Source organism: Melanotaenia boesemani, chromosome 13, assembly GCF_017639745.1.
Source record: "Melanotaenia boesemani isolate fMelBoe1 chromosome 13, fMelBoe1.pri, whole genome shotgun sequence".
Lineage (NCBI taxonomy): Eukaryota > Metazoa > Chordata > Actinopteri > Atheriniformes > Melanotaeniidae > Melanotaenia > Melanotaenia boesemani.
The window spans coordinates 9,117,649-9,138,864 of NC_055694.1; the positions used below are offsets into that span (position 1 = coordinate 9,117,649).

At 40.8% G+C, this 21,216-nt stretch overlaps 1 protein-coding gene across 6 annotated transcripts in view; it reads left to right on the forward strand.

The window, feature by feature from the left end:
• LOC121651709 (ankyrin repeat and SAM domain-containing protein 1A-like) overlaps positions 1 to 21,216 on the forward strand; it is a 59,423-nt gene that overhangs the window by 36,954 nt on the left and 1,253 nt on the right. The window contains exons 15-27 of one of the 6 annotated variants that reach the window (XM_042004095.1): positions 4,136 to 4,186; positions 6,119 to 6,188; positions 8,974 to 9,089; positions 14,141 to 14,239; positions 15,277 to 15,423; positions 15,845 to 15,952; positions 16,605 to 16,775; positions 16,866 to 17,003; positions 17,090 to 17,161; positions 17,261 to 17,347; positions 17,771 to 17,908; positions 19,221 to 19,403; positions 19,729 to 19,827. In XM_042004095.1, coding sequence (XP_041860029.1) covers positions 4,136 to 4,186; positions 6,119 to 6,188; positions 8,974 to 9,089; positions 14,141 to 14,239; positions 15,277 to 15,423; positions 15,845 to 15,952; positions 16,605 to 16,775; positions 16,866 to 17,003; positions 17,090 to 17,161; positions 17,261 to 17,347; positions 17,771 to 17,908; positions 19,221 to 19,403; positions 19,729 to 19,827 — 1,479 coding nt within the window. Of the gene's footprint in view, positions 1 to 964; positions 1,048 to 4,135; positions 4,187 to 6,118; positions 6,189 to 8,973; positions 9,090 to 14,140; positions 14,240 to 15,276; positions 15,424 to 15,844; positions 15,953 to 16,604; positions 16,776 to 16,865; positions 17,004 to 17,089; positions 17,162 to 17,260; positions 17,348 to 17,770; positions 17,909 to 19,220; positions 19,404 to 19,728; positions 21,194 to 21,216 lie in introns of those variants that run through there. The other 5 variants (XM_042004091.1, XM_042004094.1, XM_042004092.1 and 2 more) reach the window with 5 other exon arrangements.

Here is a 21,216-nt window from a genome sequence, read left to right on the forward strand (position 1 = left end):
ACAAGCCTTAAGCTGCGACGTACAAACTTTAAGCCTGCTGCCTCTCAGAGGATGCTTTGAAGAAGCGAGCTACAGTAGTTAATACTCTCCTTTCTGGTAGCAAAGATACCACCATTGTTATGTTTTTAAGAACATTTCAAATTAAATCAACTCTTAGTGATTTGATTACGTTTACATGTTTGTTTTAGTGATTCAGATGCATGCAAGTTGTGTGCTAAAAACAAAAAGCAGGAGGCTTGAATCTTCCTTCTTTTGAGCCTACACACTGGCTTGAAATAGAAATATTCACACCCCGGTTTTAAAGTGCTTATTACATGAGTGGAGTGTGTGAGGAAAGTAGTTAAAGTTTGATTGGGAGTAGCCTTTGCTGCACTCTCTTTGATGGTGCTTGGAGTGTCCTGAATTTTTTTTATTTTTCTCCCCTCAAACATCCTATATTCTTCCCTCACTTCAGCACTTATTACTCCGTCTACAGTATGTCCTTGAGTTGCCGTGACATCCATCTGTCTGGCGCTCTAATAAGCTATTTGACAGCATTTGGCCAGCAGGTCCCAGGACACTGCCAAACCCACCCCCGAGTGCATTCACATGTCTTTTTCTTCGGTTAATCTGGTTTGCTAAATATTCTGGTTCTCACACCCTCTTTTTTTTTTTCTTTTCTGTATCTGTCCTTCTTCTCCTCCTCCTTTTTAGCCACATGCACATACACACTTAGATACACTCCTTCTGGTTTTAAGACAGACAGATTTGACTTGCATGAGGTCTTGGCCTATGCATCTCTCCATTTAAGGAGCTCTGAGTGTGTGTGTTTTTTGTGAGTGTGTGCTGGTGTGTAGAGCGCATGCTAATGCTGGTTGGTCCTTGCAATCAGACTGGAGATGACAATCCAGGGGGGGCACATTGTGTGGGCCAACGCTCCCAGAGAAAAGGAAACAGAGAGCTCCAGACAGAGACCGAAGAAGAGGGCCACGATCTGCTTCTCCAGTCTACTTTTAAATTTTCGATTTGCGCTCCACAGATCCAGTAGCCACTATGAAACCGGCATTTGTGAGTATTTATTCCCTTACTAGGCAGCCGATGTGCCGGACAATTAACAATCTTGTCCACCTACTTTGAATGGACTGCAATTTGTAAATGTTTCCTTTTAAACCTTTTAATCTACTAAGCAGCAGGATTGGGCCAAAGCTTAAGCCTTTCTTACATGTTCTTCTGCTTTTGCTGCCTTTTCTTTGAAAGATTCATCCGCCATGGCATTGTAAACTCATCATGCCCTTGTCGTTCTTTGCTCTCATGTGCTGAGGTGTCATAGCTTGTCCCTAGTTTGGCACTGCATTTTATTTCTGTGACCTTGCTGTTTAGTTAGGAGAAGTCTTGTGTGCCTGACCCACTGAGATCAAACCACACTCTGTGTGTGTGAGGGAGCTCTGGTGCACCCAGCAGGGGAAATCTTTTCTTTAATCCCCAGTAGAGGGCTAAACACAGGAGAACCACAGGTGACCGAGACATGCAGCTACCACTTAAGTCACTGGAGGTGGAGGATGGTGTGTGTGTGTGTGTGTGGGTGTGCTCCCATCTGCTCTGAGCTGGATGAAGAATTTTCACTTCTTGGGATCCTTTGGGGACAAGTTTACAATGTTTTTGCTGGCTATTCCTAGAAATGCAAGCATTGACATTGGTCTATTTCAGGAAGATGTAAAGGTGCCTGCTGACAGTGCTTTGTCCGATGTGTTGGCACCCTCTACAGAAAGTGTTTGTGTTCCCCTTGATGCCGTAGTTCATAGTTTTCAGCCAGCCCTTGTTTTGCTGCCAGCTTGCCAAAGTAAGGTCGGTGATCCAGGCATGCTCTCTTCAGCCAAACACACTGTGCCAGGCGTCTTTAGCTCTCCCACCATCGCCTTTCTGGCTTTTATTTGCTTGTTGTTTAAGATTCTCAAGGCCGCTAATGAAAAGATAGTTTGAAGTCCCAGATTTATAGCAATAAAGTTATTCTGCTCCGTCATCCCAGTGCAGCAGGCCTGCTGTGAGAGGCATGATAAATGGGTTTAATCTCCCTCTGACCATCTCTCATCACCACCAGCTCCTCAGCTGTTGACCTCTGCCTCGTTGGTGACTTCTGACCCGGCTCTTTATATATCGCTGCTCACACTGAGTCCAAGTAACAATGGATGCTTCCATTTTAGCTCTCTGTATTGATTCAGTCCTGGAACACAAAAACACACTCCACTCTCTGCTCTCTATTAATCCTCATCTCTCTGAGCATCTTAGTCCTCAACCACGAAATTTAGAGCCACTTTTTTTTCTTTTTAAAGGATGTCATTTATGTTGAGGAAATTACTGGGTCATATCCCTTGATAAGGATATATTTACCCAGCTCCAACACTACATCACACCTGCCTTTCACGGTAGCTGCCTCTGAATCTCATTGGACCGGCTAACATTCCCTTTTCCATTATACTGTGCAAGCGGAGCCGATACTCCGAGACAGAATGCACCTGTGTGTACTTGTAAACTTGTGCAACAGTGTGAGGGTTTTTATTACCAATCATTAGCATTTATTTCCCCCTTTCCCACAGCAGTTTGAGACTCATGGAGGTGGTTGTTGAACAGCAAAGAGAATATCAAAACCACTGCTTCAGTGTTGAAAAGTACACCGGCATGTCTCATCTCCTCAGAGGCAAAGGCTCAAACTTCTACTCAAGCTATTGCACAGAGTGAGATCACAGCTCCTTCTTGTCCCCCTTTTTGCTCGTTGCTGAAGAGTGATGCCTCCAACAGGAGCATTATCCTCCTTTCAGTGCAGCCACAGGGCATTTTATGAGGCCTGAGCATTGCCTTGTCCTCATTAACTCGAGAGTTGTGGCTGCTCTGTTTGTGTGATTTTACAGATTGGACCCCTGATGTCAGCGCTCATCTGCAGCTTCTAATTGGCTTGTGTAAAATAATTCAGGTTATTATGAGAGTGTTGTGATCACAACAAGCTTAGAATTTAGAATAAAAATGGATAAAGGATTGGCATCTTAAAATTCACGGATAATTATAAATTTCACTTCTGGATTTAGACAAAAAATGTCATCTGCTGTGTTGCAGTAACTTAACCCGTTGGTACCAGATGACCTGTGAGTGGAAGACAAATAAATATGTATTTTACTCAGTCTCCCTTCTAAGTACTTACACATGCTACACACAATTGGAAAGCTAAGATTCTTGAGAACTGAATCGTGTATACCATTCCAGGCTACAGTCACAAGTTAAATTCAGTAAACTCTAATTTCAGATCAGTAACAAATGCAAAAGTATGCACTGTACTATTGAAGCCATATTGTACTCCAGTAGTGGATAATAATGCAACACAAACAGCCCTGTTACATCGGCAAGGGTCCAATAAAATAGTTGGTCCACAACAAGTCTTTTATCCATAAAAAACTATTTTAGTTAAAAATTTTTGGATTTAGGATTTTAAGATGTTGTGGGATAACAAATTTCCTGTTATTAGCCTTTAAGCAGGATATTTTTGTAAATAAATATATAATAATGATGAATAGTTTGACATTTTGTTGAGATTTGTTGCCCTCTCATATCATGATACAAACGCGGTGACAAGACTATGTTGCTTTGCAGAATTCTGCACATCATCTCGGCTATTTATGATCAAACCAAAGTCTACTAGTCTTACTGTTAAACAGACGTGCAACAAATATTTACAAGAAACATGTGATGGATGGTTGAACTTGGGTAGTAATCAATACGTAATAATCTCAGCAACAAGAGTAAAAATTAATACATAGTCACATATTTTAATGAGTCACACTTGAAGAAAATAACTGTTTTCTGAGCTCTTGAAAATGGACGGTAAATGTGTATTGAACATGATACGGGAAGTGTATCTAGGATTTTTTTGTATTCTGATTGCTATTTAGTTTTTTATCTTCTAAAAATCTAAATATTTATTGGTCTACTCAAAACTACTTTTTGAAATTGCCATTTGGTTGCATTAAGTTTAAGGTTTTCACAATCAGCTTTGCTGGGTATTTTATTCCTATAAAACTAGTTGATTTTAATAACCCTCTCTGAGAATAGCTGACAATGTCTGTGTTGAACTGAAGTCAAAACAAAACCTAAAATTCTGTCTTGGCAGACACAATCGACTCCCGCTTCGAAACAAGGAAGATCTAATTCCTTTGACAGCGTAAGATGCCCGTCTTTGTATGAATACCTGCTGGTCCTCTTTTTTTGGGGGGGTTTTGGCTCTGTCTTTTTCTGGGAGCGTTCTTTGTAGAGGTAGATGGGATCCTTTCAGGCTTCATGAATCTTTTTGAAATGAAATAATCTTTGTGATTATTCATTTCTTCTTCTGAGCAAGCCCAGGCGCTTCACTTTATGATGAGATATCCATCCTGACAGCAGCAAATTAAAATGGATGTATCCTTCCTCAAAGTTAAAATTCTTTCTCTCTCTTTCTGTTCCTCTGACTTCCACATCTCAGTCAATGATGAACAACTGTAGACTTCGGTCTTCTCCCACCGCTTTATTGCATATATAATTATACTAATGGGGACTCGTCTGTGGGTTGTTCGAGCTGCAGCCAAGACTTGTGCTCCAGAGGCTGCAAACTTTGAGAGAAAAAAATGAGTCACAAAAAGGTACCTATTCACTCCAGTTTCTCTAATGTGGTCTTGTTCTCACATGGAAGTGACATGACAGTAACTTGGCAGGCTGACCACAGCCCTGTCAGTCTCTTCCTTTTGCTTTTATTCACACCTAATGTTCATGCACATCCCGCTCAGGACTGTGAGAGGTGAATTATAGTTTCCCCCCCCCTATAAATGCACTAAAAGTAAATACCAGCATTCTGTTTGTATAAATCAAAAGACACAGTAGTGTTGTTTGCATGCATTCTGTTGTGATGCATGACATTATTGCAAGCAAACTGGGTGTCCAGGTCCTCTCAGGGGTTTCTAATACTTATGCTTCTTAGTCTCTCTGTGCATTTAATTTAGTCTGTGCTCTGTTTTAAGAGCTCAAAAGGTGTATTGAAAGAAATGTCACAAATACTGAAACAATTTTAGCCTGCAGTCTGCAGCTGATGTACAACTACCTGCAGCCTCGTAGCAACAACACTGCAAATATGAAAAAGTATCAGTGATTATTTTACTGTGATTGGAAATAACACAAATTTTCTTTTTTTTTTTGTTGCATGTTTTCTATGTTTCTATGTGGTTTTTTTGGGGAGTGCTTATGATTCCTCTTTGTCTAATAACATGCATGGTATGTCAGCAGATGATTCTGGACTGGATGTGTTTGTTTATGTGTTTTTGTGTGTGTGTTTGAGTGTGTGAGTGGTTGTCTGTGTCTATATGTTATTCCAGAGAAAATCTACTAAAGGTTTAGTCCAGTTACAGAAGGCTCCAGCCTCATATTACCTTCTCCAGGATGGAGATTAAGCCACTGCAATGAAGGGTTTTATTAGTTTTTACTGTAACTTTAACTTTTTGGTTGTTTAGTCATTCCATACTTAACTCACTCACCTAACATTCTTTATGCCGTTAATTTTTTTTTTAAAGAAAATCATGTAGAAGCTTATCTTAGGTTCATATATCCTTAAGTGCTTCTCCAAATACATTTTGGTCATGAATTTGTTAAACTTATGTAGAATTATGGAACATATTTTATATCTGCAGTGGATAGTAGTAATTTTCCAAATCATTTTAAATGAATCCTTTCTGGAAAATTAGCATCAAGATTATTGTTTATTGTTTAAAAGCTCCCCATTAGCTGTCTCCAAAGTGGGACGAGCTAGTCTTCCTGGGGTCCATACAAAAAGACAAAACATACAATATGACCATTTAAGACATTTAATTCTACACCCGATTGCACTGAATCATAATTAGTTTGCAAGAAGCTTCTAACTTTTGCAGAACCCTCAAGCTCAAAAGAAATGTTTGCATAATTTTTCTCAGTAATATTTGTGGCACAGACTTGAAGGGTTGGTTGAGTTGAAAAGGAATGACCCTAGTGTTGAAAGCATGGGGGCGTTTTTCTTTATCAGTGTTGCTAACAGGTGGAGGACTAACACTGATGGCTCTTCCAGGCTCTTATTTCTGTCTGCTCCTGTCCTCAGATCGAGAAGATCATGACACTGATTGGAGCCGGCATCGATTTTTCCAGAGATCAGCAATACGCTACACCAGGTAGAGTATGACTATCATTATCTCAACATGCTGTAAAACGGTGGTTAGCTTTATGCCTGGAAGTTGAATGCATTGTTCTAAATTGAAAAATGAATTATGGATGAAAGCTGGGAGTTTGAGGGCAGAGCCGTAAACTGGGTAATAAACTCTGTAGGAAATGGCATGACTGCAGCATGATTCATTTCTTGCAGCCCTTCAAGTTTAGAAAACTGCATCAGAATGCATTGATTGAAACCCCTCCACCAGCCTTACGTGCTGCTGTGTGTGTTTAATTCAGGACTTTTTAAACAGTTATTTTAGTTTCTTCCCAAGTTTCCTCAAGAAAGGAAGCCAGAATAACGGGACGTGTTTGTGACATTTTTGAAAGATGTAAAATGATTTTGTTTTACAGTAATAGAGAAAATCCTTTCGGTTGCAGTCGGTCATTTCAGTTTATTTTGCAATAAATTAAGGGAAGCCGTTATATAGGACTTCTATTCAGTCTCAATTTGAAACTAAATATAGATCAACACAGGATTTCTTTTCAGTTAGCACAGCTGTGGGTCTTTGGGAAGCTGATATTGCTCCTAATGTTATTTGGGAAAGCTGTAAAGACTAAATTGATATCTTTACTGCTTGGACTTCTTACGTCATCGTCGATCCAGAGTGCATGGTACATGTAAAGTAAGGCTGAGCACTGTACTTGAAAATGTCTGCTAAACATTAAGGACTAAATCTTTCTTATAAATCGTTTTTTTTTTTTTTAGATTTGCCTTCTAATTTCTTTGTAGCATAGCCCAAAGAGTCTGAGGGACATTTGATGGCATCATTGGCCCTCCTGTGATTCTTTTTGCTTTTCAGATCATGTCATCGGTGTTGATGGATGGTAGTCAAAGACGTTAGCAACAGCTCAAATAATAGACTTCTTTCCTTCAACATTCCCCTCTTACATAGTTTAACATTCACCTTCACGTGGCTCTGCTGCCTTGAAATATATTTACACTTTAGTTTCTCCACACACACTTCTTATTCTAACCCTCTGCTTTGTTATTCCTTGCACTAGAGTGGACTGTTTAAATATTAAATACTACTTATGTCGAGTGGGGAGGGGTGTTTGGCTCTATAGTCGTGGGGAAAGCTGACACTACTGCAGTAATGTAGTTAGTGCCCCTTCATAGGCAGCATCTGTTTGATGCAATGCTGAATCCATTGCTCTGTATAAATGAGCCTCACTTTTAGCTGCCTGGCCGACAGAAGCAGCTGTCAGGAGGTCTTCAAGGTAGTCACTGGAGAGAAAGTACATGAGCAGCCACGTCACTTTACCCCCCTCCTCTTCGATTACTCCAGTGTTTGCCAGTGATGCCTGGATTTGATTGGCTCCAAGCCTGCAGTGTTCTTGCGTTTTTATCTCTTTACTAATGAACTTCTGTATCTTAGGGGAAGGAATAGAGGAAGAGGGAGATACAAACCCTTAAAAATGCCAAAAGCCACAGAGGGGTCTGAGATGCAAATGTTACAGAAACCTAAAAGCAAATGCAAGTAATTGAGGGTTAAGGAGGTGGTAGCTTGGACTGACAAAGAGCAGCCACCTGCAGTGTTTCAGACAGAGAGGGGGGGGGGAGTGCATGCAACGAGTGTAGAGAGGGAGAGAAGAGAGGGAGGAGAGGGGAATCAGGCAGCAGAACTGTGAACAGGCAGGACAATAGGAGGACTGCACTTCGGCATCCTTGATCAGGTGGTGAAGGATTAAAATGATGTTTTTGGTAGGAAAAACGCTGCTGCTGACTGCATCACGACTGTTTTAGCTCTCTTGTCTGCAGTAGAGTTACTTCCGGGAGCAAGCTGTATCTAAAAGTGCTCTTTAAAGTGGCTGACTGGATTCTCACTCCCCATCTGGATTGTTTTTTACTTCTTCTTTGACAAATTTCCAAACTTCTGGGGCGACCAGATGGAGTTGTTGCTGTGGGACTCTCATCTGGAACAGGGTTGGTTCTACTGCAGGTTGAGCAGATAAGAGAGAGACTGACAAGATGAAGGGAAACTTTTAGATGGGCATTTTCTACATAAGTGTTGAGAAGCAAGTAAATTGTGCTGAAAGAGGAAGCACGTATCAGTAAGATGTTTACAGGAGCAGAGGCAGTCATCTGTCTTTGTTCAGGGTTGCTGCTCTCCTCTCAGGCTGCTGACCGCTGTCAGTGTAGCGTTGCTTTGTGATCAATCTCAGCTCTTTGCAGTCATGTCACAGGTCTGCTACAGTCCCCTCTCGCTTTCTTTCTGTCTGCGTTGCTTCTTTTCTTGTTAACATCACGTCTCCACTTATTTGAAACAAGTCACCTTCGCTGGAATAACTTCTTCAAAGTTCTGAACTTTTACTCACCTCTCTGACCTCTGAGTTTTGTTTCATAGTTGGAGCTTTATGAACTCTTTTAAATTCATTTTGGTGAATTTTCATTAGTCATGCAGGGTGTTGATTGTAAATCTGTTGGTGGCATGTTTCTGCCAAACTATAACTAAGAATTTTGTAGATATCTGCTGGTAGTCCACCAGCTCATATCCCTTTCATCACCTCCTTTGACCCCTGCTCCAGGGGCAATTTAAGATTTCTTGGGTAACTGTGGTTCGGCCACCGCAGCCTTGCGGGAGCTGACGCCCTGTCCACGGATTACACTGTCTCCTTCAGCCTCTTGTTGCCGGTGCACTCGGCTGTGCTGGCCGAGAATGATGTGGCAATGCCACATCTCGTCCTCAGAGTGCCGCTGCTACCGTCTGAAAGGTTTCTCACTCCTGAAGCGCTTTCCCCTGTCAGCAGGTGCTGCAGGCCGGCTGCTGGACCAGCCTGTGGGAGACTGGCTGGAGCATGTGGGGCTGCCGCAGTACGAGAGCAAACTGCTGCTGAATGGGTTTGACGACCTGCACTTCATGGTGAGCTCTTCATTCTTTCATAATATAGTGTCTCCTCTATGCCGTTGGTCTTATTTCCTGATTTGTGTTGTGGGATATATTGAATGCAAAGTGTGTTTCTTTGTAATTCTCTTCAGTGTTTTAGGTTGGAACTTTTGTCATTTTTTCCATCAGTTTTCATTTTTTTTTCTCATGTCTTTTACAGTCTGTTAAATCTCAGGACTGTGTTGCTTTGCATTAATGTTTGCCTTGATTAGATCCCATATGCTTCATCTAGAGTTCAGCAAGCTGAAATGCTGATGTTAGAGCAGCTGCAGCTAGATTTGGATCGCATTTTAAATAACATGCCAATAATTAGTGCTTAATTCAGTGTTGTTAGTGTCTCTATTTTATCCACAGTTGTTTACTAGCTTTACCAACTATTTAAGTTACTTACTCTGCAATATGCAGTCGACACTGTCTTGATCTCTCACTTCGAGTGGGTTGTGAAAGAAGCAGCTGGTTCCCATCTACCTATCCAGAACAGACAAGCATCTCATTGATCTATGGGATGCTGTTGCCAGGCCAACAAATTAATATAGAACACAGTGCGCAGTGCCACTCTGAGTTAGCTGTGTTGCTTTTGTCTCTAATGAGGACTGATGGAGGAGAGAATGAGGGACCCAGCTGGTTGGCTGAGCTGGTACATAACTTAAAAATGACACAAACATCTTGTGTGTCTAGAGGCCCAGTACACACCTTCTTCAAAACATAATAAAAGACCATAGATTTCTAGCCCATTCTATGCCATCAGTCATTCAGTTGTCATGTGTTTGTCAAGAAAAACGTGGCACATTTTTATCATAAAAGAAGTTTATTTTGTCACATCTAGGCTATATAATACCATGAAAATAAATACAAGCCAGATCTAGAGGCCTGCATATGCATAAAAAACACACACACAAAACATGAACAACAGCTGATCAATAAAACAGTAAAAAAAAACAAATTAGGCTAAAATAAAAAATGGGATGTTGACAACAAGCCAAACCAGAGGAGTAAATGCCTCATTTTAACCTATAATCCCCGGATTTCAAGCTGGACCCCATTTTGTCCACGAGCTGTGACCCATCGGATGTTGTCGAGAGGGATGATAGCTATCTTGTTTTATTCAGATGATGCTAGAAGGTCTCTATAGACCTGTGTGCTTTTGATGCACAGCCTGTATGCTGAATGTAATTGAAAAAGCCTCCGGTATAACTTCTAGTTTAATTTTGATTCACAAGAAACAAAATTTAAAAAAACAATTTGACATCTCAACACTGCATTTGCAACTCCTTTAGTCAGCTATGTAGTGTTACATGTGCAAATCTTACAGGGAAAAATCAAAACTTCTTATTCATTTTGTCCTTGTTAGGCTTTATTGTGGATATTCTTAGCATTTTTGTTATGAAGCAGATGTCCATTGTTTGTCTGCAGAGATAGGATCTTTGCTTGGGGCAAAACTCTCTAAATCCAATTTTCCCACAAACACAGACACAAATAACTGAATCAGAAAGCTATTTGACTGTAGTCACAAGCTGACATCATAGCATAGTCATAGCATCATAGCATGTAAGCAGGAAGAGATCAGATTTCATTAGTAGCTAACAAATCTTCAACCACTGTCTAAAATCCCTCCTCTGACATCCAGATGTGACCATATCACCTTTTTTAATCTTACAATGTAAAAAATTAGCATGTTTAATGTTTCTTAAAGCATAGACATTAGCTGAAAAGTGACACATCCGCTAAAGCCAGGTGTTTAGTTGAGATGACTAATTAAACTGCATTTACTTTGCCACGCAGTCCATCGTCATGACAATCTATCCTGCAGGCTCGCTTTAGAAGTGGATCAATACCGGCACTGATTGGGTTGTGTTCAAGTTGCACGGCAAAGACGAGCCTCCACCGAAACCAATTAGATGCTTTTTTATCGACTTGTGAAGCAAACGTCCCAGACCAAACGAACTCTGCGCAGCCTTGCAGCTCCCCGGTCACCGGTGCTGACAAGTAATACTTGTTGAAATGAAACGGCTCCTTTTCCCCTGTTGTCTTCTTCTGTGCAAAGCCTTTGTTGGCCATGACAGATTCAGCCAGGGGTGTTTTCTGCAGAGGCCCCTCTTTGTCTGAAACTAGCTTTTTATGCATCCAGCTACAGAAGTGAATTCCCTTTGATAGGGCATCTCCAAAGAAGCAATAACTTCTTTGGAAGGATCTAGCTTTTTAATCTAAAAGTTTAACAGCAGGCAGAACACAAAACTTCTGTTTGCACTTTTGTGTAGCATCTGTGTTATCTCATTCCAGCACTTTCTCCATCTTTCTAGCTTTCTCATCTTCTTGTCCTCATTGTTTTTTCTGCCATTAAATGTCTGAAAAGTTACACTGGATTGAATTGATGCGACCAAACCCTACAGAAATATCCAGTAATGGCTTCATGCATTAGGCTTTGTAGGATTGCGAATGGATTAATTGATTCCTCTGTGGTGCAGTGATGGTGATGCATTAATATCCATTTAAAAGCATTTGCATTTGAATGAAACTGAAAAGAATTATTCACTCTGTCACAGTTTCCTCTGAGCCTTTTATCCCCAGGTCTGTGTGGCCTTATCACAGTCAGGACAAACTCCATGCTGTTGGATATCTGTTCTTTGGGTGGTCAAAATAACTGATCTGTGTCCTTAAGCGACCAACCTGAATTCGGAGTGCTTTCAAACCAGGGGAAAGCGCTGTGGCAGAGGAGGGACATAGTGGCACATTAATGAGAGGAGAGCAGAGATGGATGGGTGGCACAACCACTAGAACAAAACCAGCCAGTTTACAGTAGTTTAATTTACTTCTTTAACTTTATGCTGATTTTCACCCTCCTATAATGAATATATCTCAGCATTTGGCACTAGACAGTTGTCAACATCAGATAATGCTGTTTGTGTGTTTAGATAGATTTAAATAAAGCTAAATAGCAGAGGTGACTACAATATTTATATTGTAGATTATTATTTTTTAATTCCGCTTCCAATCACAAGTCACTGAGTGGCAGTGGGTCATTAATTTACGAGTGGCTGCAAAACGTGTATAAAATTATTGACCAATGTGTTAAGCTACTATATGATATTTTGCCTAAGATAATAAAAATAATAAGACAATCAGTCATGGATTCTTGTCCCTCACCAACCGCCCAAAACATTTAACTGCTAAGCCATTAAAGACCTTGACAAAACTAAACTCTCTTAAAATCTGAGGAATATTCAGAAAGAAAAATGAAATAATTATCAAGGTTCATTAAAAACGTTCATTCTTCAACCTTCATTTTAAACATTTAATTTTTTTTCTATTTCTTAAACAGTATCATCAAATATAACAGGATTAAAAGGGAGCAGCACACAAACATGGCATCTAGTAATGAGTTGCAGAACACTGGAGCAATCTTCCAGTGTCCTACATTCCTGCATGATGGCTGCCTTACTTCTGTTGGATGGAACAATAGAAATGTGGGTCTGGTAACATACAGGAGTTGGCTTTGCCAAAACAAAAATGTGTTATCTGAGTGTTTTTGCTCTTGTACTTACATCTGTGTCAGATAGGATAGCATGCCTTTTGAGGCTACAACTCAAATACAATGTCTTCCAAAATAGCCAAAAAAATATGAAAAGGGCACATAAAACAGGTAAAACCGGTCTATTATTGCATATGTACAGTATTTACAGTATTATGTGAAATATCTTCCCCCACAGAGCCATTTATCAGTTAATCTTCACTGAGATTGTAATGCAATCTTCCATCCAAAGTTAAAGTGCTGCTATCCATTCAGCTCCCAAAGTAGTTTGAGACCTTGTCCATTGAGGCAGCGATCAGTGTTGCCGCCCAGAGATAATGGGCTTTAAGCTGTAAGTTCAGTATGAGGCATTAAGGAAGCAAAGAAGATATGATACGGGAGGAGCTGTTACCAAAATTCTGGATTGATTTGGCTTTTAAAAAGTTCTGCCACTTATACTTTTGTTTTCTGCAGATGCCTTTAAACCAGCTGTTTCTGCCCATGTTGCATGTTTATCCGATACAAAGAGGTTGTCAATATAAAACTCAGGCACTCATCACAGCTGAGATTAGCATTGTGGCGCCCCTGGCAACATCATGCAGAAAAGCCTGCACTTCATTCACAGCTTCAGCATGAAAAACAGAGGGTCAGGTTTGACCTACTGACGGCGTCTCCTCTGTCCCGTCAGTGAGGTGTGTGTCTGTGTGTGTGTGCACAAAGACGCAACCACAGGATTAACTTGAGGTTCATATTGAAGAGTCAGCCTCATGGACACTGAGCCATCACCGTTTGTTCCTGAGGCAGCAGCTCCTAGAGTACTGTGATACTTTAATAGATGAGATTCAGTCACATGACAACCTCCATGCGTCAAGATGGACCTGGACCTCTTACCGACTTATCCCTGACCAAGATTAGTATTTTAACTTTATAATGACTTAATTATTTAGACCATCTGTGGAGATAAAAGCAAATATGACACCAAAATTAATGATGATAATGGTAGAAGGTTTAGGTTGCTTTGATCTCTCAACTTACAGTCAGTTATCAACAGTCCTGGTCTTATTCTTCTTCTCCAGCTCATATCACTGACCACTCTGTGTGTAACCAAACACTATTTTGACCATCCTTTACCACATCCCTGCCCATCAACCCCCCACCCAACACACACACACTTAAGTCTCATTTAAGGAGTTATCGACATAGTCCACTCACAACAGTCAGGCTGGGTTCTGTGGAGGATATCACTCAGGAGTAATTGACCTTTTTCTGCAGTGGAAGCACACTTGGGATCAATACTTTGCCTGCAGCAAAGGATCTTCTTCTTCTCATGGATTAATCTCCTTTTACATTTAACCTTGAATTCAAGCATCAGAGATGATTTTATTATCCATTTCTTAACTCACTATGTGTGTTTAAGCAGTTTTCCAGGGTCGCAGATGTTTTGGTCTCAACCTCTTTCTGTATGCATCTGCTGGCACCATTCTCCACATAAACCTTGTTTCTATGTTTCATTCTGTAGGGGAGCAATGTAATGGAGGACCAGGACTTGAGGGAGATTGGAATCACAGACCCAAGCCACAGAAAGAAGATCCTCCACGCGGCTCGTTCTTTACCAAAGGTGACGGATCACTGGCGCCTACGTGATAAAACTCCCTTTCATGTTAGTTTAGAAGGTGCTAATTGTTCCTTGATGCCAAAGCTCAGTCAGTATCACACAGGTGCACTTAAGGGTAATTTTACATGATGGCTGAGTAGTTCCATTGAACTTAGCTGCTCAGCTCACAACAGATTTCTTATTATTCAAAAGAAATACTTACTGGTGACCTCTCAGATTATATGATAAACTATAATTATTGCCATGTATTATGTAGAACCATTATAGTCATTTACAATCACCTGTGAATGAGGCGGTGGATGAAATCTGAAACTTGTGCCTACTCAACTTGACTCGACTAGACTTGGTTTAGGTAATTTTCCATTACAGTTGAGTTCCAAATTAAATGTGGGTGGGAGAGTCATAGCAAAAATCCTGTGATGGCATTTGTATGCAAACACAAACACAACAATGGAGGATGTCAAAGCGATGGTGCAACTGCTGTTTGTTTTATGGCTGCAGGCGGTGAGACGAAACTCTCTGGACAGGGTTCTTGTGAAGGAGTAGCTCTCATGACTAATCCAGTGACGTCACTCCCCGGCCAGTTAGTGGCCTGCAGTCTGTAGACGTCACATATTCAGCTTGACTCGACTCACTTGGAACTCTGGCAAAATAGTTGCCAAAAAAGTACCTGTTAGCAGGTGCTACTACCTAATGAAAAACTCTACATACCTCAGCTAAGTCGAGCTGGGTAATTAGGCTGATTACCAGAGGATACAATTATTCACATTTCTCCCAATTTTGCTATTGTTAGTCATTTATATAAAAAACAGTAAATCCAGATGGTTCACAGATGTTAATCCAGTTACATATAGCTTCTCTATTTGCATTAATACTTTTACATGACTGAAAGACTGCTTATCTAACCTGCTAACTTTGAGTTGTGTCATTTTTGGTGTTACTGAAGCAAAACTGCAGATAATGATGGAAAACTGGTTATTCATCATTGACCCAGTCCTCACTCTTAAAGCATCTGTGACAGATGAAGTTTCCTCCTGCAGGTGAAAGCGCTGGGCTGTGACGGCAGCAGCTCTCTGTCCTCCTGGCTGGAGAATCTGGGTCTGCACGAGTACTTGCACAACTTCCTGGCTAGCGGCTACCGCAGCCTGGACTGTGTGAAAAACCTATGGGAGCTGGAGATCGTCAATGTGAGTCACAGTGACGTCCGTGGGCCTGTGAGGAGCATCAGAGGGTGAAATTAGTTTTCAGCTGTGTTAGAGAATTTCAGTTTGACAGTTTAAACTCTGAAGGGTGAATATGCAGACACTGGGGGGCATTATAATGCCAGATGTAATCCTTTCCTTGCCTGTGATGCAGCGATGTGGCATTTTTAGGTGTGTTACTGCCACCTGTAGCTCAAGTGGAGTGGTGTTAAATCATTGCTAGGAACTTGTATTGTACCATCTGTTATAAAAAGGCAAAGATGTACATGCTTGTGCAGATGAATGAGGTTAAAAGGATAGAACAGACTCAGAAAAAAGCTGAAATGACTATAAGGATCCTTTAAGGAGAGCATTGTTCAGTTTTTTGTATTATCTTGTGTAATATTCCCTTTTTTTTTCCTCCAAGGTGCTAAAAATTACCCTGCTTGGTCACAGGAAACGCATCATTGCCTCCTTAGCAGAAAGGCCTTACGAGGAGCCTCCAGTGAAACCTCCCCGTTTGTCTCAGATCAGGGTGAGGGCTTACACACTGCTACGCTTTGCAGTAATCTTCCTTACATTTCAAGCTTGCCTACTTCAGTTTAAAAATAAGGAGTATGCACAACTAACAAAAAGTTAGAGATACTTAACTTTCAGTTGAAATTTATGTAAAATATTAAAAAGTAAATGGTACGCTGATGTTATATGACGAATAAGTCGAATCATGCAATGGAAATTCTTTCATCTTCATTTGTTGAAACAAAAGCTTAACAACAGTGGTGGGTATACCACATCATAAAATGTTTGTGTGTCAGTAACTTGTCATGTGTTTGGTGTGGTGTTGGTCAAAATGTAAACAGCATGATGAAGAGGTCTGATTAGATACAACTTGAACCTAAACATTTAGTGGTTGATTCATGGTTCAGACACTTCTTGTGGGTTTTTGTGTAGAATCATCTTGTTAGAGAACAACATGTTATACAATAAATACTTGAACACTAAACAGTTTACACATGTGCTTAAAAGGTTTAGAGAAAGTAAGTCCACCTGTAAAAGTTATAATGCATTTAAGGTTCATTCTGACATCATTCAAATAGGAAAAAAATCCCTTCTTTTGAGTAGTGAGACCTTCATCATATTTATATCCATCTCAGTGGAACTAACTGTGTGTGACTCCATCCCATCAGTACCAGGACCTGCCTGGATCCCAGACTTCATCTCCGCTCAGTCAGATGGAGTCTTACTCTGGACACTCGATGGACCCTCTGCTGTTTGTAGGAGAGTCAGGCAGGAAGAAAGCACCAGATCCCAACTATGATGCCGCCCACAGATATCGCAGTGAGCGACACAGACCCCAGGTATGGGCTTTATGTGTATCTTCTGGATATCTTTTTATGATGCTGTGGTTAGAGGGGGGGGCTCTTTGATAATACTAGTAATTTTTCCAGGAGCGATATGAAGAGTGTCATCAAGAACCCCGTCTGACCCTGCGGCCGCCAAGTCTAGCAGCACCATATGCTCCGGTCCAGAACTGGCATCACCAGCCTGAGAAACTCATCTTTGAATCTTGCGCTTATGAAGCCAATGTACACTGACCCCTTACTCTTTACTATATTATTTTTTTTGGATGAATAAATGCACCATCACTAATGTTTGCCTCTCGTCTTAATAGTACCTTGGTTCCATGCTTATTAAGGATCTGAGGGGAACAGAGTCCACGCAGGATGCTTGTGCCAAAATGCGGGTATGCAGTAAATCTCTCCAGCGTCTGAATATGCAGATGATTTTATAGATGTTGTATGAAAAGCCAGTAAATTACACTCGTGTCGGATATTTCCTCCAGAGGTCCACAGAACAAATGAGAAAAGTCCCAACCATCGTCCTGTCAGTCACCTACAAGGGTGTGAAGTTCATCGACGCAGCCAACAAGGTCAGCACCTGACTGACACTCACCCGCCTCTGTCTGTGTTCAGTTTTACCTTTTAACCCATCTTACTCTCACTGTCACGTCACGCCAACCCAAACACATCCACATTCCTTCCAGTGGGCATCATGTGCAGTCAAGTTTATAAACGTCACATTTCCATTTTTTCTGTGGTCATTAGTGCCATGCCTGTGAGCTTGTGTCATGTTTGTGTTTCTGATCGTGCTGATATGCAACGGTCACATCCTGGTTTTACTTTTTATGGCTTTGCGTTCTGTTTTCCATGGGAAAAGAAAAATAATCCTCATGCAACAAAATCACTTGTTTCATTTTGTTTCCATGCAATGCTTTATTTCCTCTCAATGTTTTTTTTGCTCTTTGTATCAAGCAGAGAGCTCAGATATAATGAATTTATTCCTTTTGGTGCAGAACATCATCGCAGAGCATGAGATACGTAATATATCTTGTGCAGCCCAGGACCCGGAGGACTTGTGCACGTTTGCTTACATCACTAAAGACCTGCAGACCAACCACCACTATTGCCATGTTTTCAGCACAGTAGACGTGGTAAGGACACCCTCACTAAAGTTCACCTGAATATGACTGATTTATGTTTACCTGCAGATCTTGGAGAGTTTATTTTTTCTGCCTTTATTCAATTGCAGATTGTTGTTAGACATTGCACACTACTAAGTTAAAACTTAGGTTTTGCATGCAGGGAGCTGTTTAATTGTTGGTTCTGGACTTTTAGTGAGCACCACCAGAGCTGTAGCATGCAGTGTTAGTTCTGCTAGCAGCAGTTTCAACAACATTCATTTTCTTCTAGTGGCCAAAATGTGTCAGTTTCAGCAAAGCCATTTAAATTAATTCAAATAGCTTTTTGAAAGTTACTTCTGACTGGTGACATACAAACATCTGAACAAAAAAAGAACAAAAAAGCATAAAACAATACAGCATTGCAGACTTTCTAAACTGGCTTAATTTGAATTCCTCTAACATTGTCCCTCACAGTAATAACGCAGAGGAGATGTGACAGGCTGCATGGTCAACACTCTTATCTCTAGACAGTCCTATCTCTTCAAGGTGTCATGCTTCAGTTGTGCTTGATGGCCTCCTCAGAGACACAGCACCACTCCGACCATGATAAGCAGCTCTTTATGACCTCCCTGTTCCCCCCAGAGATCTGATGAATTTGCTTCTAATCTGCCTCATAAAAGTTGAGTCATTTTAACAAAGCCAGGTTTCCTCAGTGGCTGTTGCTTTCTGAGTTCTGTGATTTCCTCTGTGTGGCTGCAAAAAGAAGTCCATCCCCCCTCCAAACCCCTCAGCAGCAGCTTGATAACCATCACAGACTGCAACAAGGCCATGATTGTTATTCTGGCCTGCACTGACAATCTTGCAGCTCTCACCAGATACAATCCTCACCAGACAATGAGACTCAGAGACGGTCTCTGCTTGGTGCAGAGGGCAAAAAGCACATCAAGGCTTAATGTAAATACATACTGATGTCTATGACATATCTTTCTCTAGGCAGGTTTTCTCATCTAATTACATGCAGATGATGCAGAGCTCCACGTCACATTCCTGTCAAAGGCAGCTCAGACCATAGCTTTGCCTTTTCAACCCCCTAAGGCATGTAGAGTATGAATCTGCTCTCCAGTCTGAGGTGCTTATTCACATTAATAAGCTGTCATCCACCAGATTTAAGCTATGCAAGATGAACCCAGTTTAGCTCTGCTTCCGTGTGTTATGTAAGTTTGTTTTGAAGTCTTGGTGAAAGTCTTCTTTCCTTGTCTGTTGAGTACAGTATATATCTCTCAGCTGGAGAATCAAAGCCCATTAAATTTAAAAGAATTCCCTGATCTCCCTTTCTGTGTAGAACCTGACCTATGAGATTATACTGACGCTGGGCCAAGCATTTGAGGTGGCCTATCAGCTGGCTCTGCAGGCCCAGAGGACCAAACAACAGCAGAACCTCCCTGCAGGAACCAGTTTAGAGGTCATTGAGACTAAGTCCAGCCGCCCTGTGCCGAAACCCAGAGGCAACGTGCGGAAGTCAGGGGTGAGTTGGACATCAAACATACTTGTAGTGCTAGATGTGAAATACTGTGCAAAACAGCCAAAGCATGAAGAAAAGTTGTAACTTCTTTCAACATCTCACTGTTTGGAATTAGATCTCCAGCTGCAGCTCAACAGATTGATATTTGAGTGTGATTTCACACATGCTGTCATTGCTTCAGTGTCCGTCTGTTTCCTCCTCACAGTAATATACTTTACGTGTAAAGTAAGCTGTCTCTAAGCTCTTTTGCTCTTTGCTCTTTTTTTAAACGTGTTTTTTACTCTGTCTGAGTCTCCTCTTTTCTTGCTGGCATTGTTACCTTTCCCAGGATTCTCCTCCTCTCAACCGTCGTTGCTGTTATTGTTACACCTGCAGCTCCCACCCTCCCTCCTTCCCACTGCTGCACACTCCCAGCCCTGCTGCTCAGGTGCTGCCGCCTGTCCCATCTCCACCCTTTCACACTTTGCTTCTTCCTGTGTCTGCTTTTGTTTTTGTCCTACTCTGAAATGCCTTTTTGTACATTTATATGCTTATTGTGTTTTTCACTTTTTGAAGAAAAAACACTGACTTCTAATGTTCTTTCAGCATTTTGATTGTTTGACTTTGCTGCCCTCTAGTGACAGTTTAGTAGTAAGACAGACAAAGTAAGAGCCACTACTTAAATGCTTGAAAAATAATAAATAATAACGACAATAATAGTAATCAAAAGCTGTGGGCTTTTCTTGTATTTATTTCTATATGGCCCGACCTGACAGACGTTTCTTTATGCTTCTCATGTTAAGAATAAACTCTCAAAGGGCAGATCTATGCAGACGCAGACAATGTGATGTATTTGAAAACAACAAAACTAAATTAAACTTGTGATGGTACTGGTTTGTCAGTTTACAATATTATTAACAAAGATTTTAGTAATTTTAATCACTTTTACAACGAGGTATAACCTGTAAGGATTGTTCATCTGTGAAGTGAGCAACACAGCTAAATGTGGAGGTAGTGCCCCCAAAAATGTTCCAAAATCCCCTGCAATATGTTCCTATTGGTCTTTACTCTTGTTTTGAAGTTCAAGTGAGAAATAGTCAAACAAACACACATTTCCTTACTTTTTGTGCTAAGTTGTTGAAAGCTTTTGTGGCAGTTTAGTTGCATAAAGATTTAAAAATGTCATGAGTAAAATAAACTTCACGCCTGAGTATTTCTACAGCATGTGGGAGTTTCAGACAGCTTCATATGTACCATACCTGAGAAACCAGACTCTTCCCTGTGAAGGGTTCATCAGAGATGATATCTGGCATGAGCAACACATTCTTAGCTGTTTGGTTACATAATCAAATCAAATAGCATAGACGTAATGGTCTATGTGTGTTCTTGGTGTGCAGGAGTTGAGTGCTGGGAAACAGAGCCGTGGCTAACTTCCATATTCACAGATCTACCAAAAAAAAGGACCAATTATGGGATATGAATCTAACCTAGATAGACACTAAATCTAAATATTTCTAAATGTAAATATTCCAACAGGTTTAAAATAAAACTTTATTATAAAAGTAAATCACACACAAACTGCTCATCTCATGGTAATAGTTAATGTTATTACGGCTGATGTAATGTTACATTAAATCTATGAGGTTGTCATGCAGCTTTGTGGGTGTATTTTTGATGAATGTCAACGCAAACCTTTGCAGCCTGCAGGCAGATAGATTACCTGTGTGTACACAGGAATTCTACTTTAATTAGGATCCGATGAGATGTGAGTGGGTGTACAAAGTGTAATTAAACTTAAAGGCTAACAGTAGATCCTGATGTTGTTTTTCTGAACTTA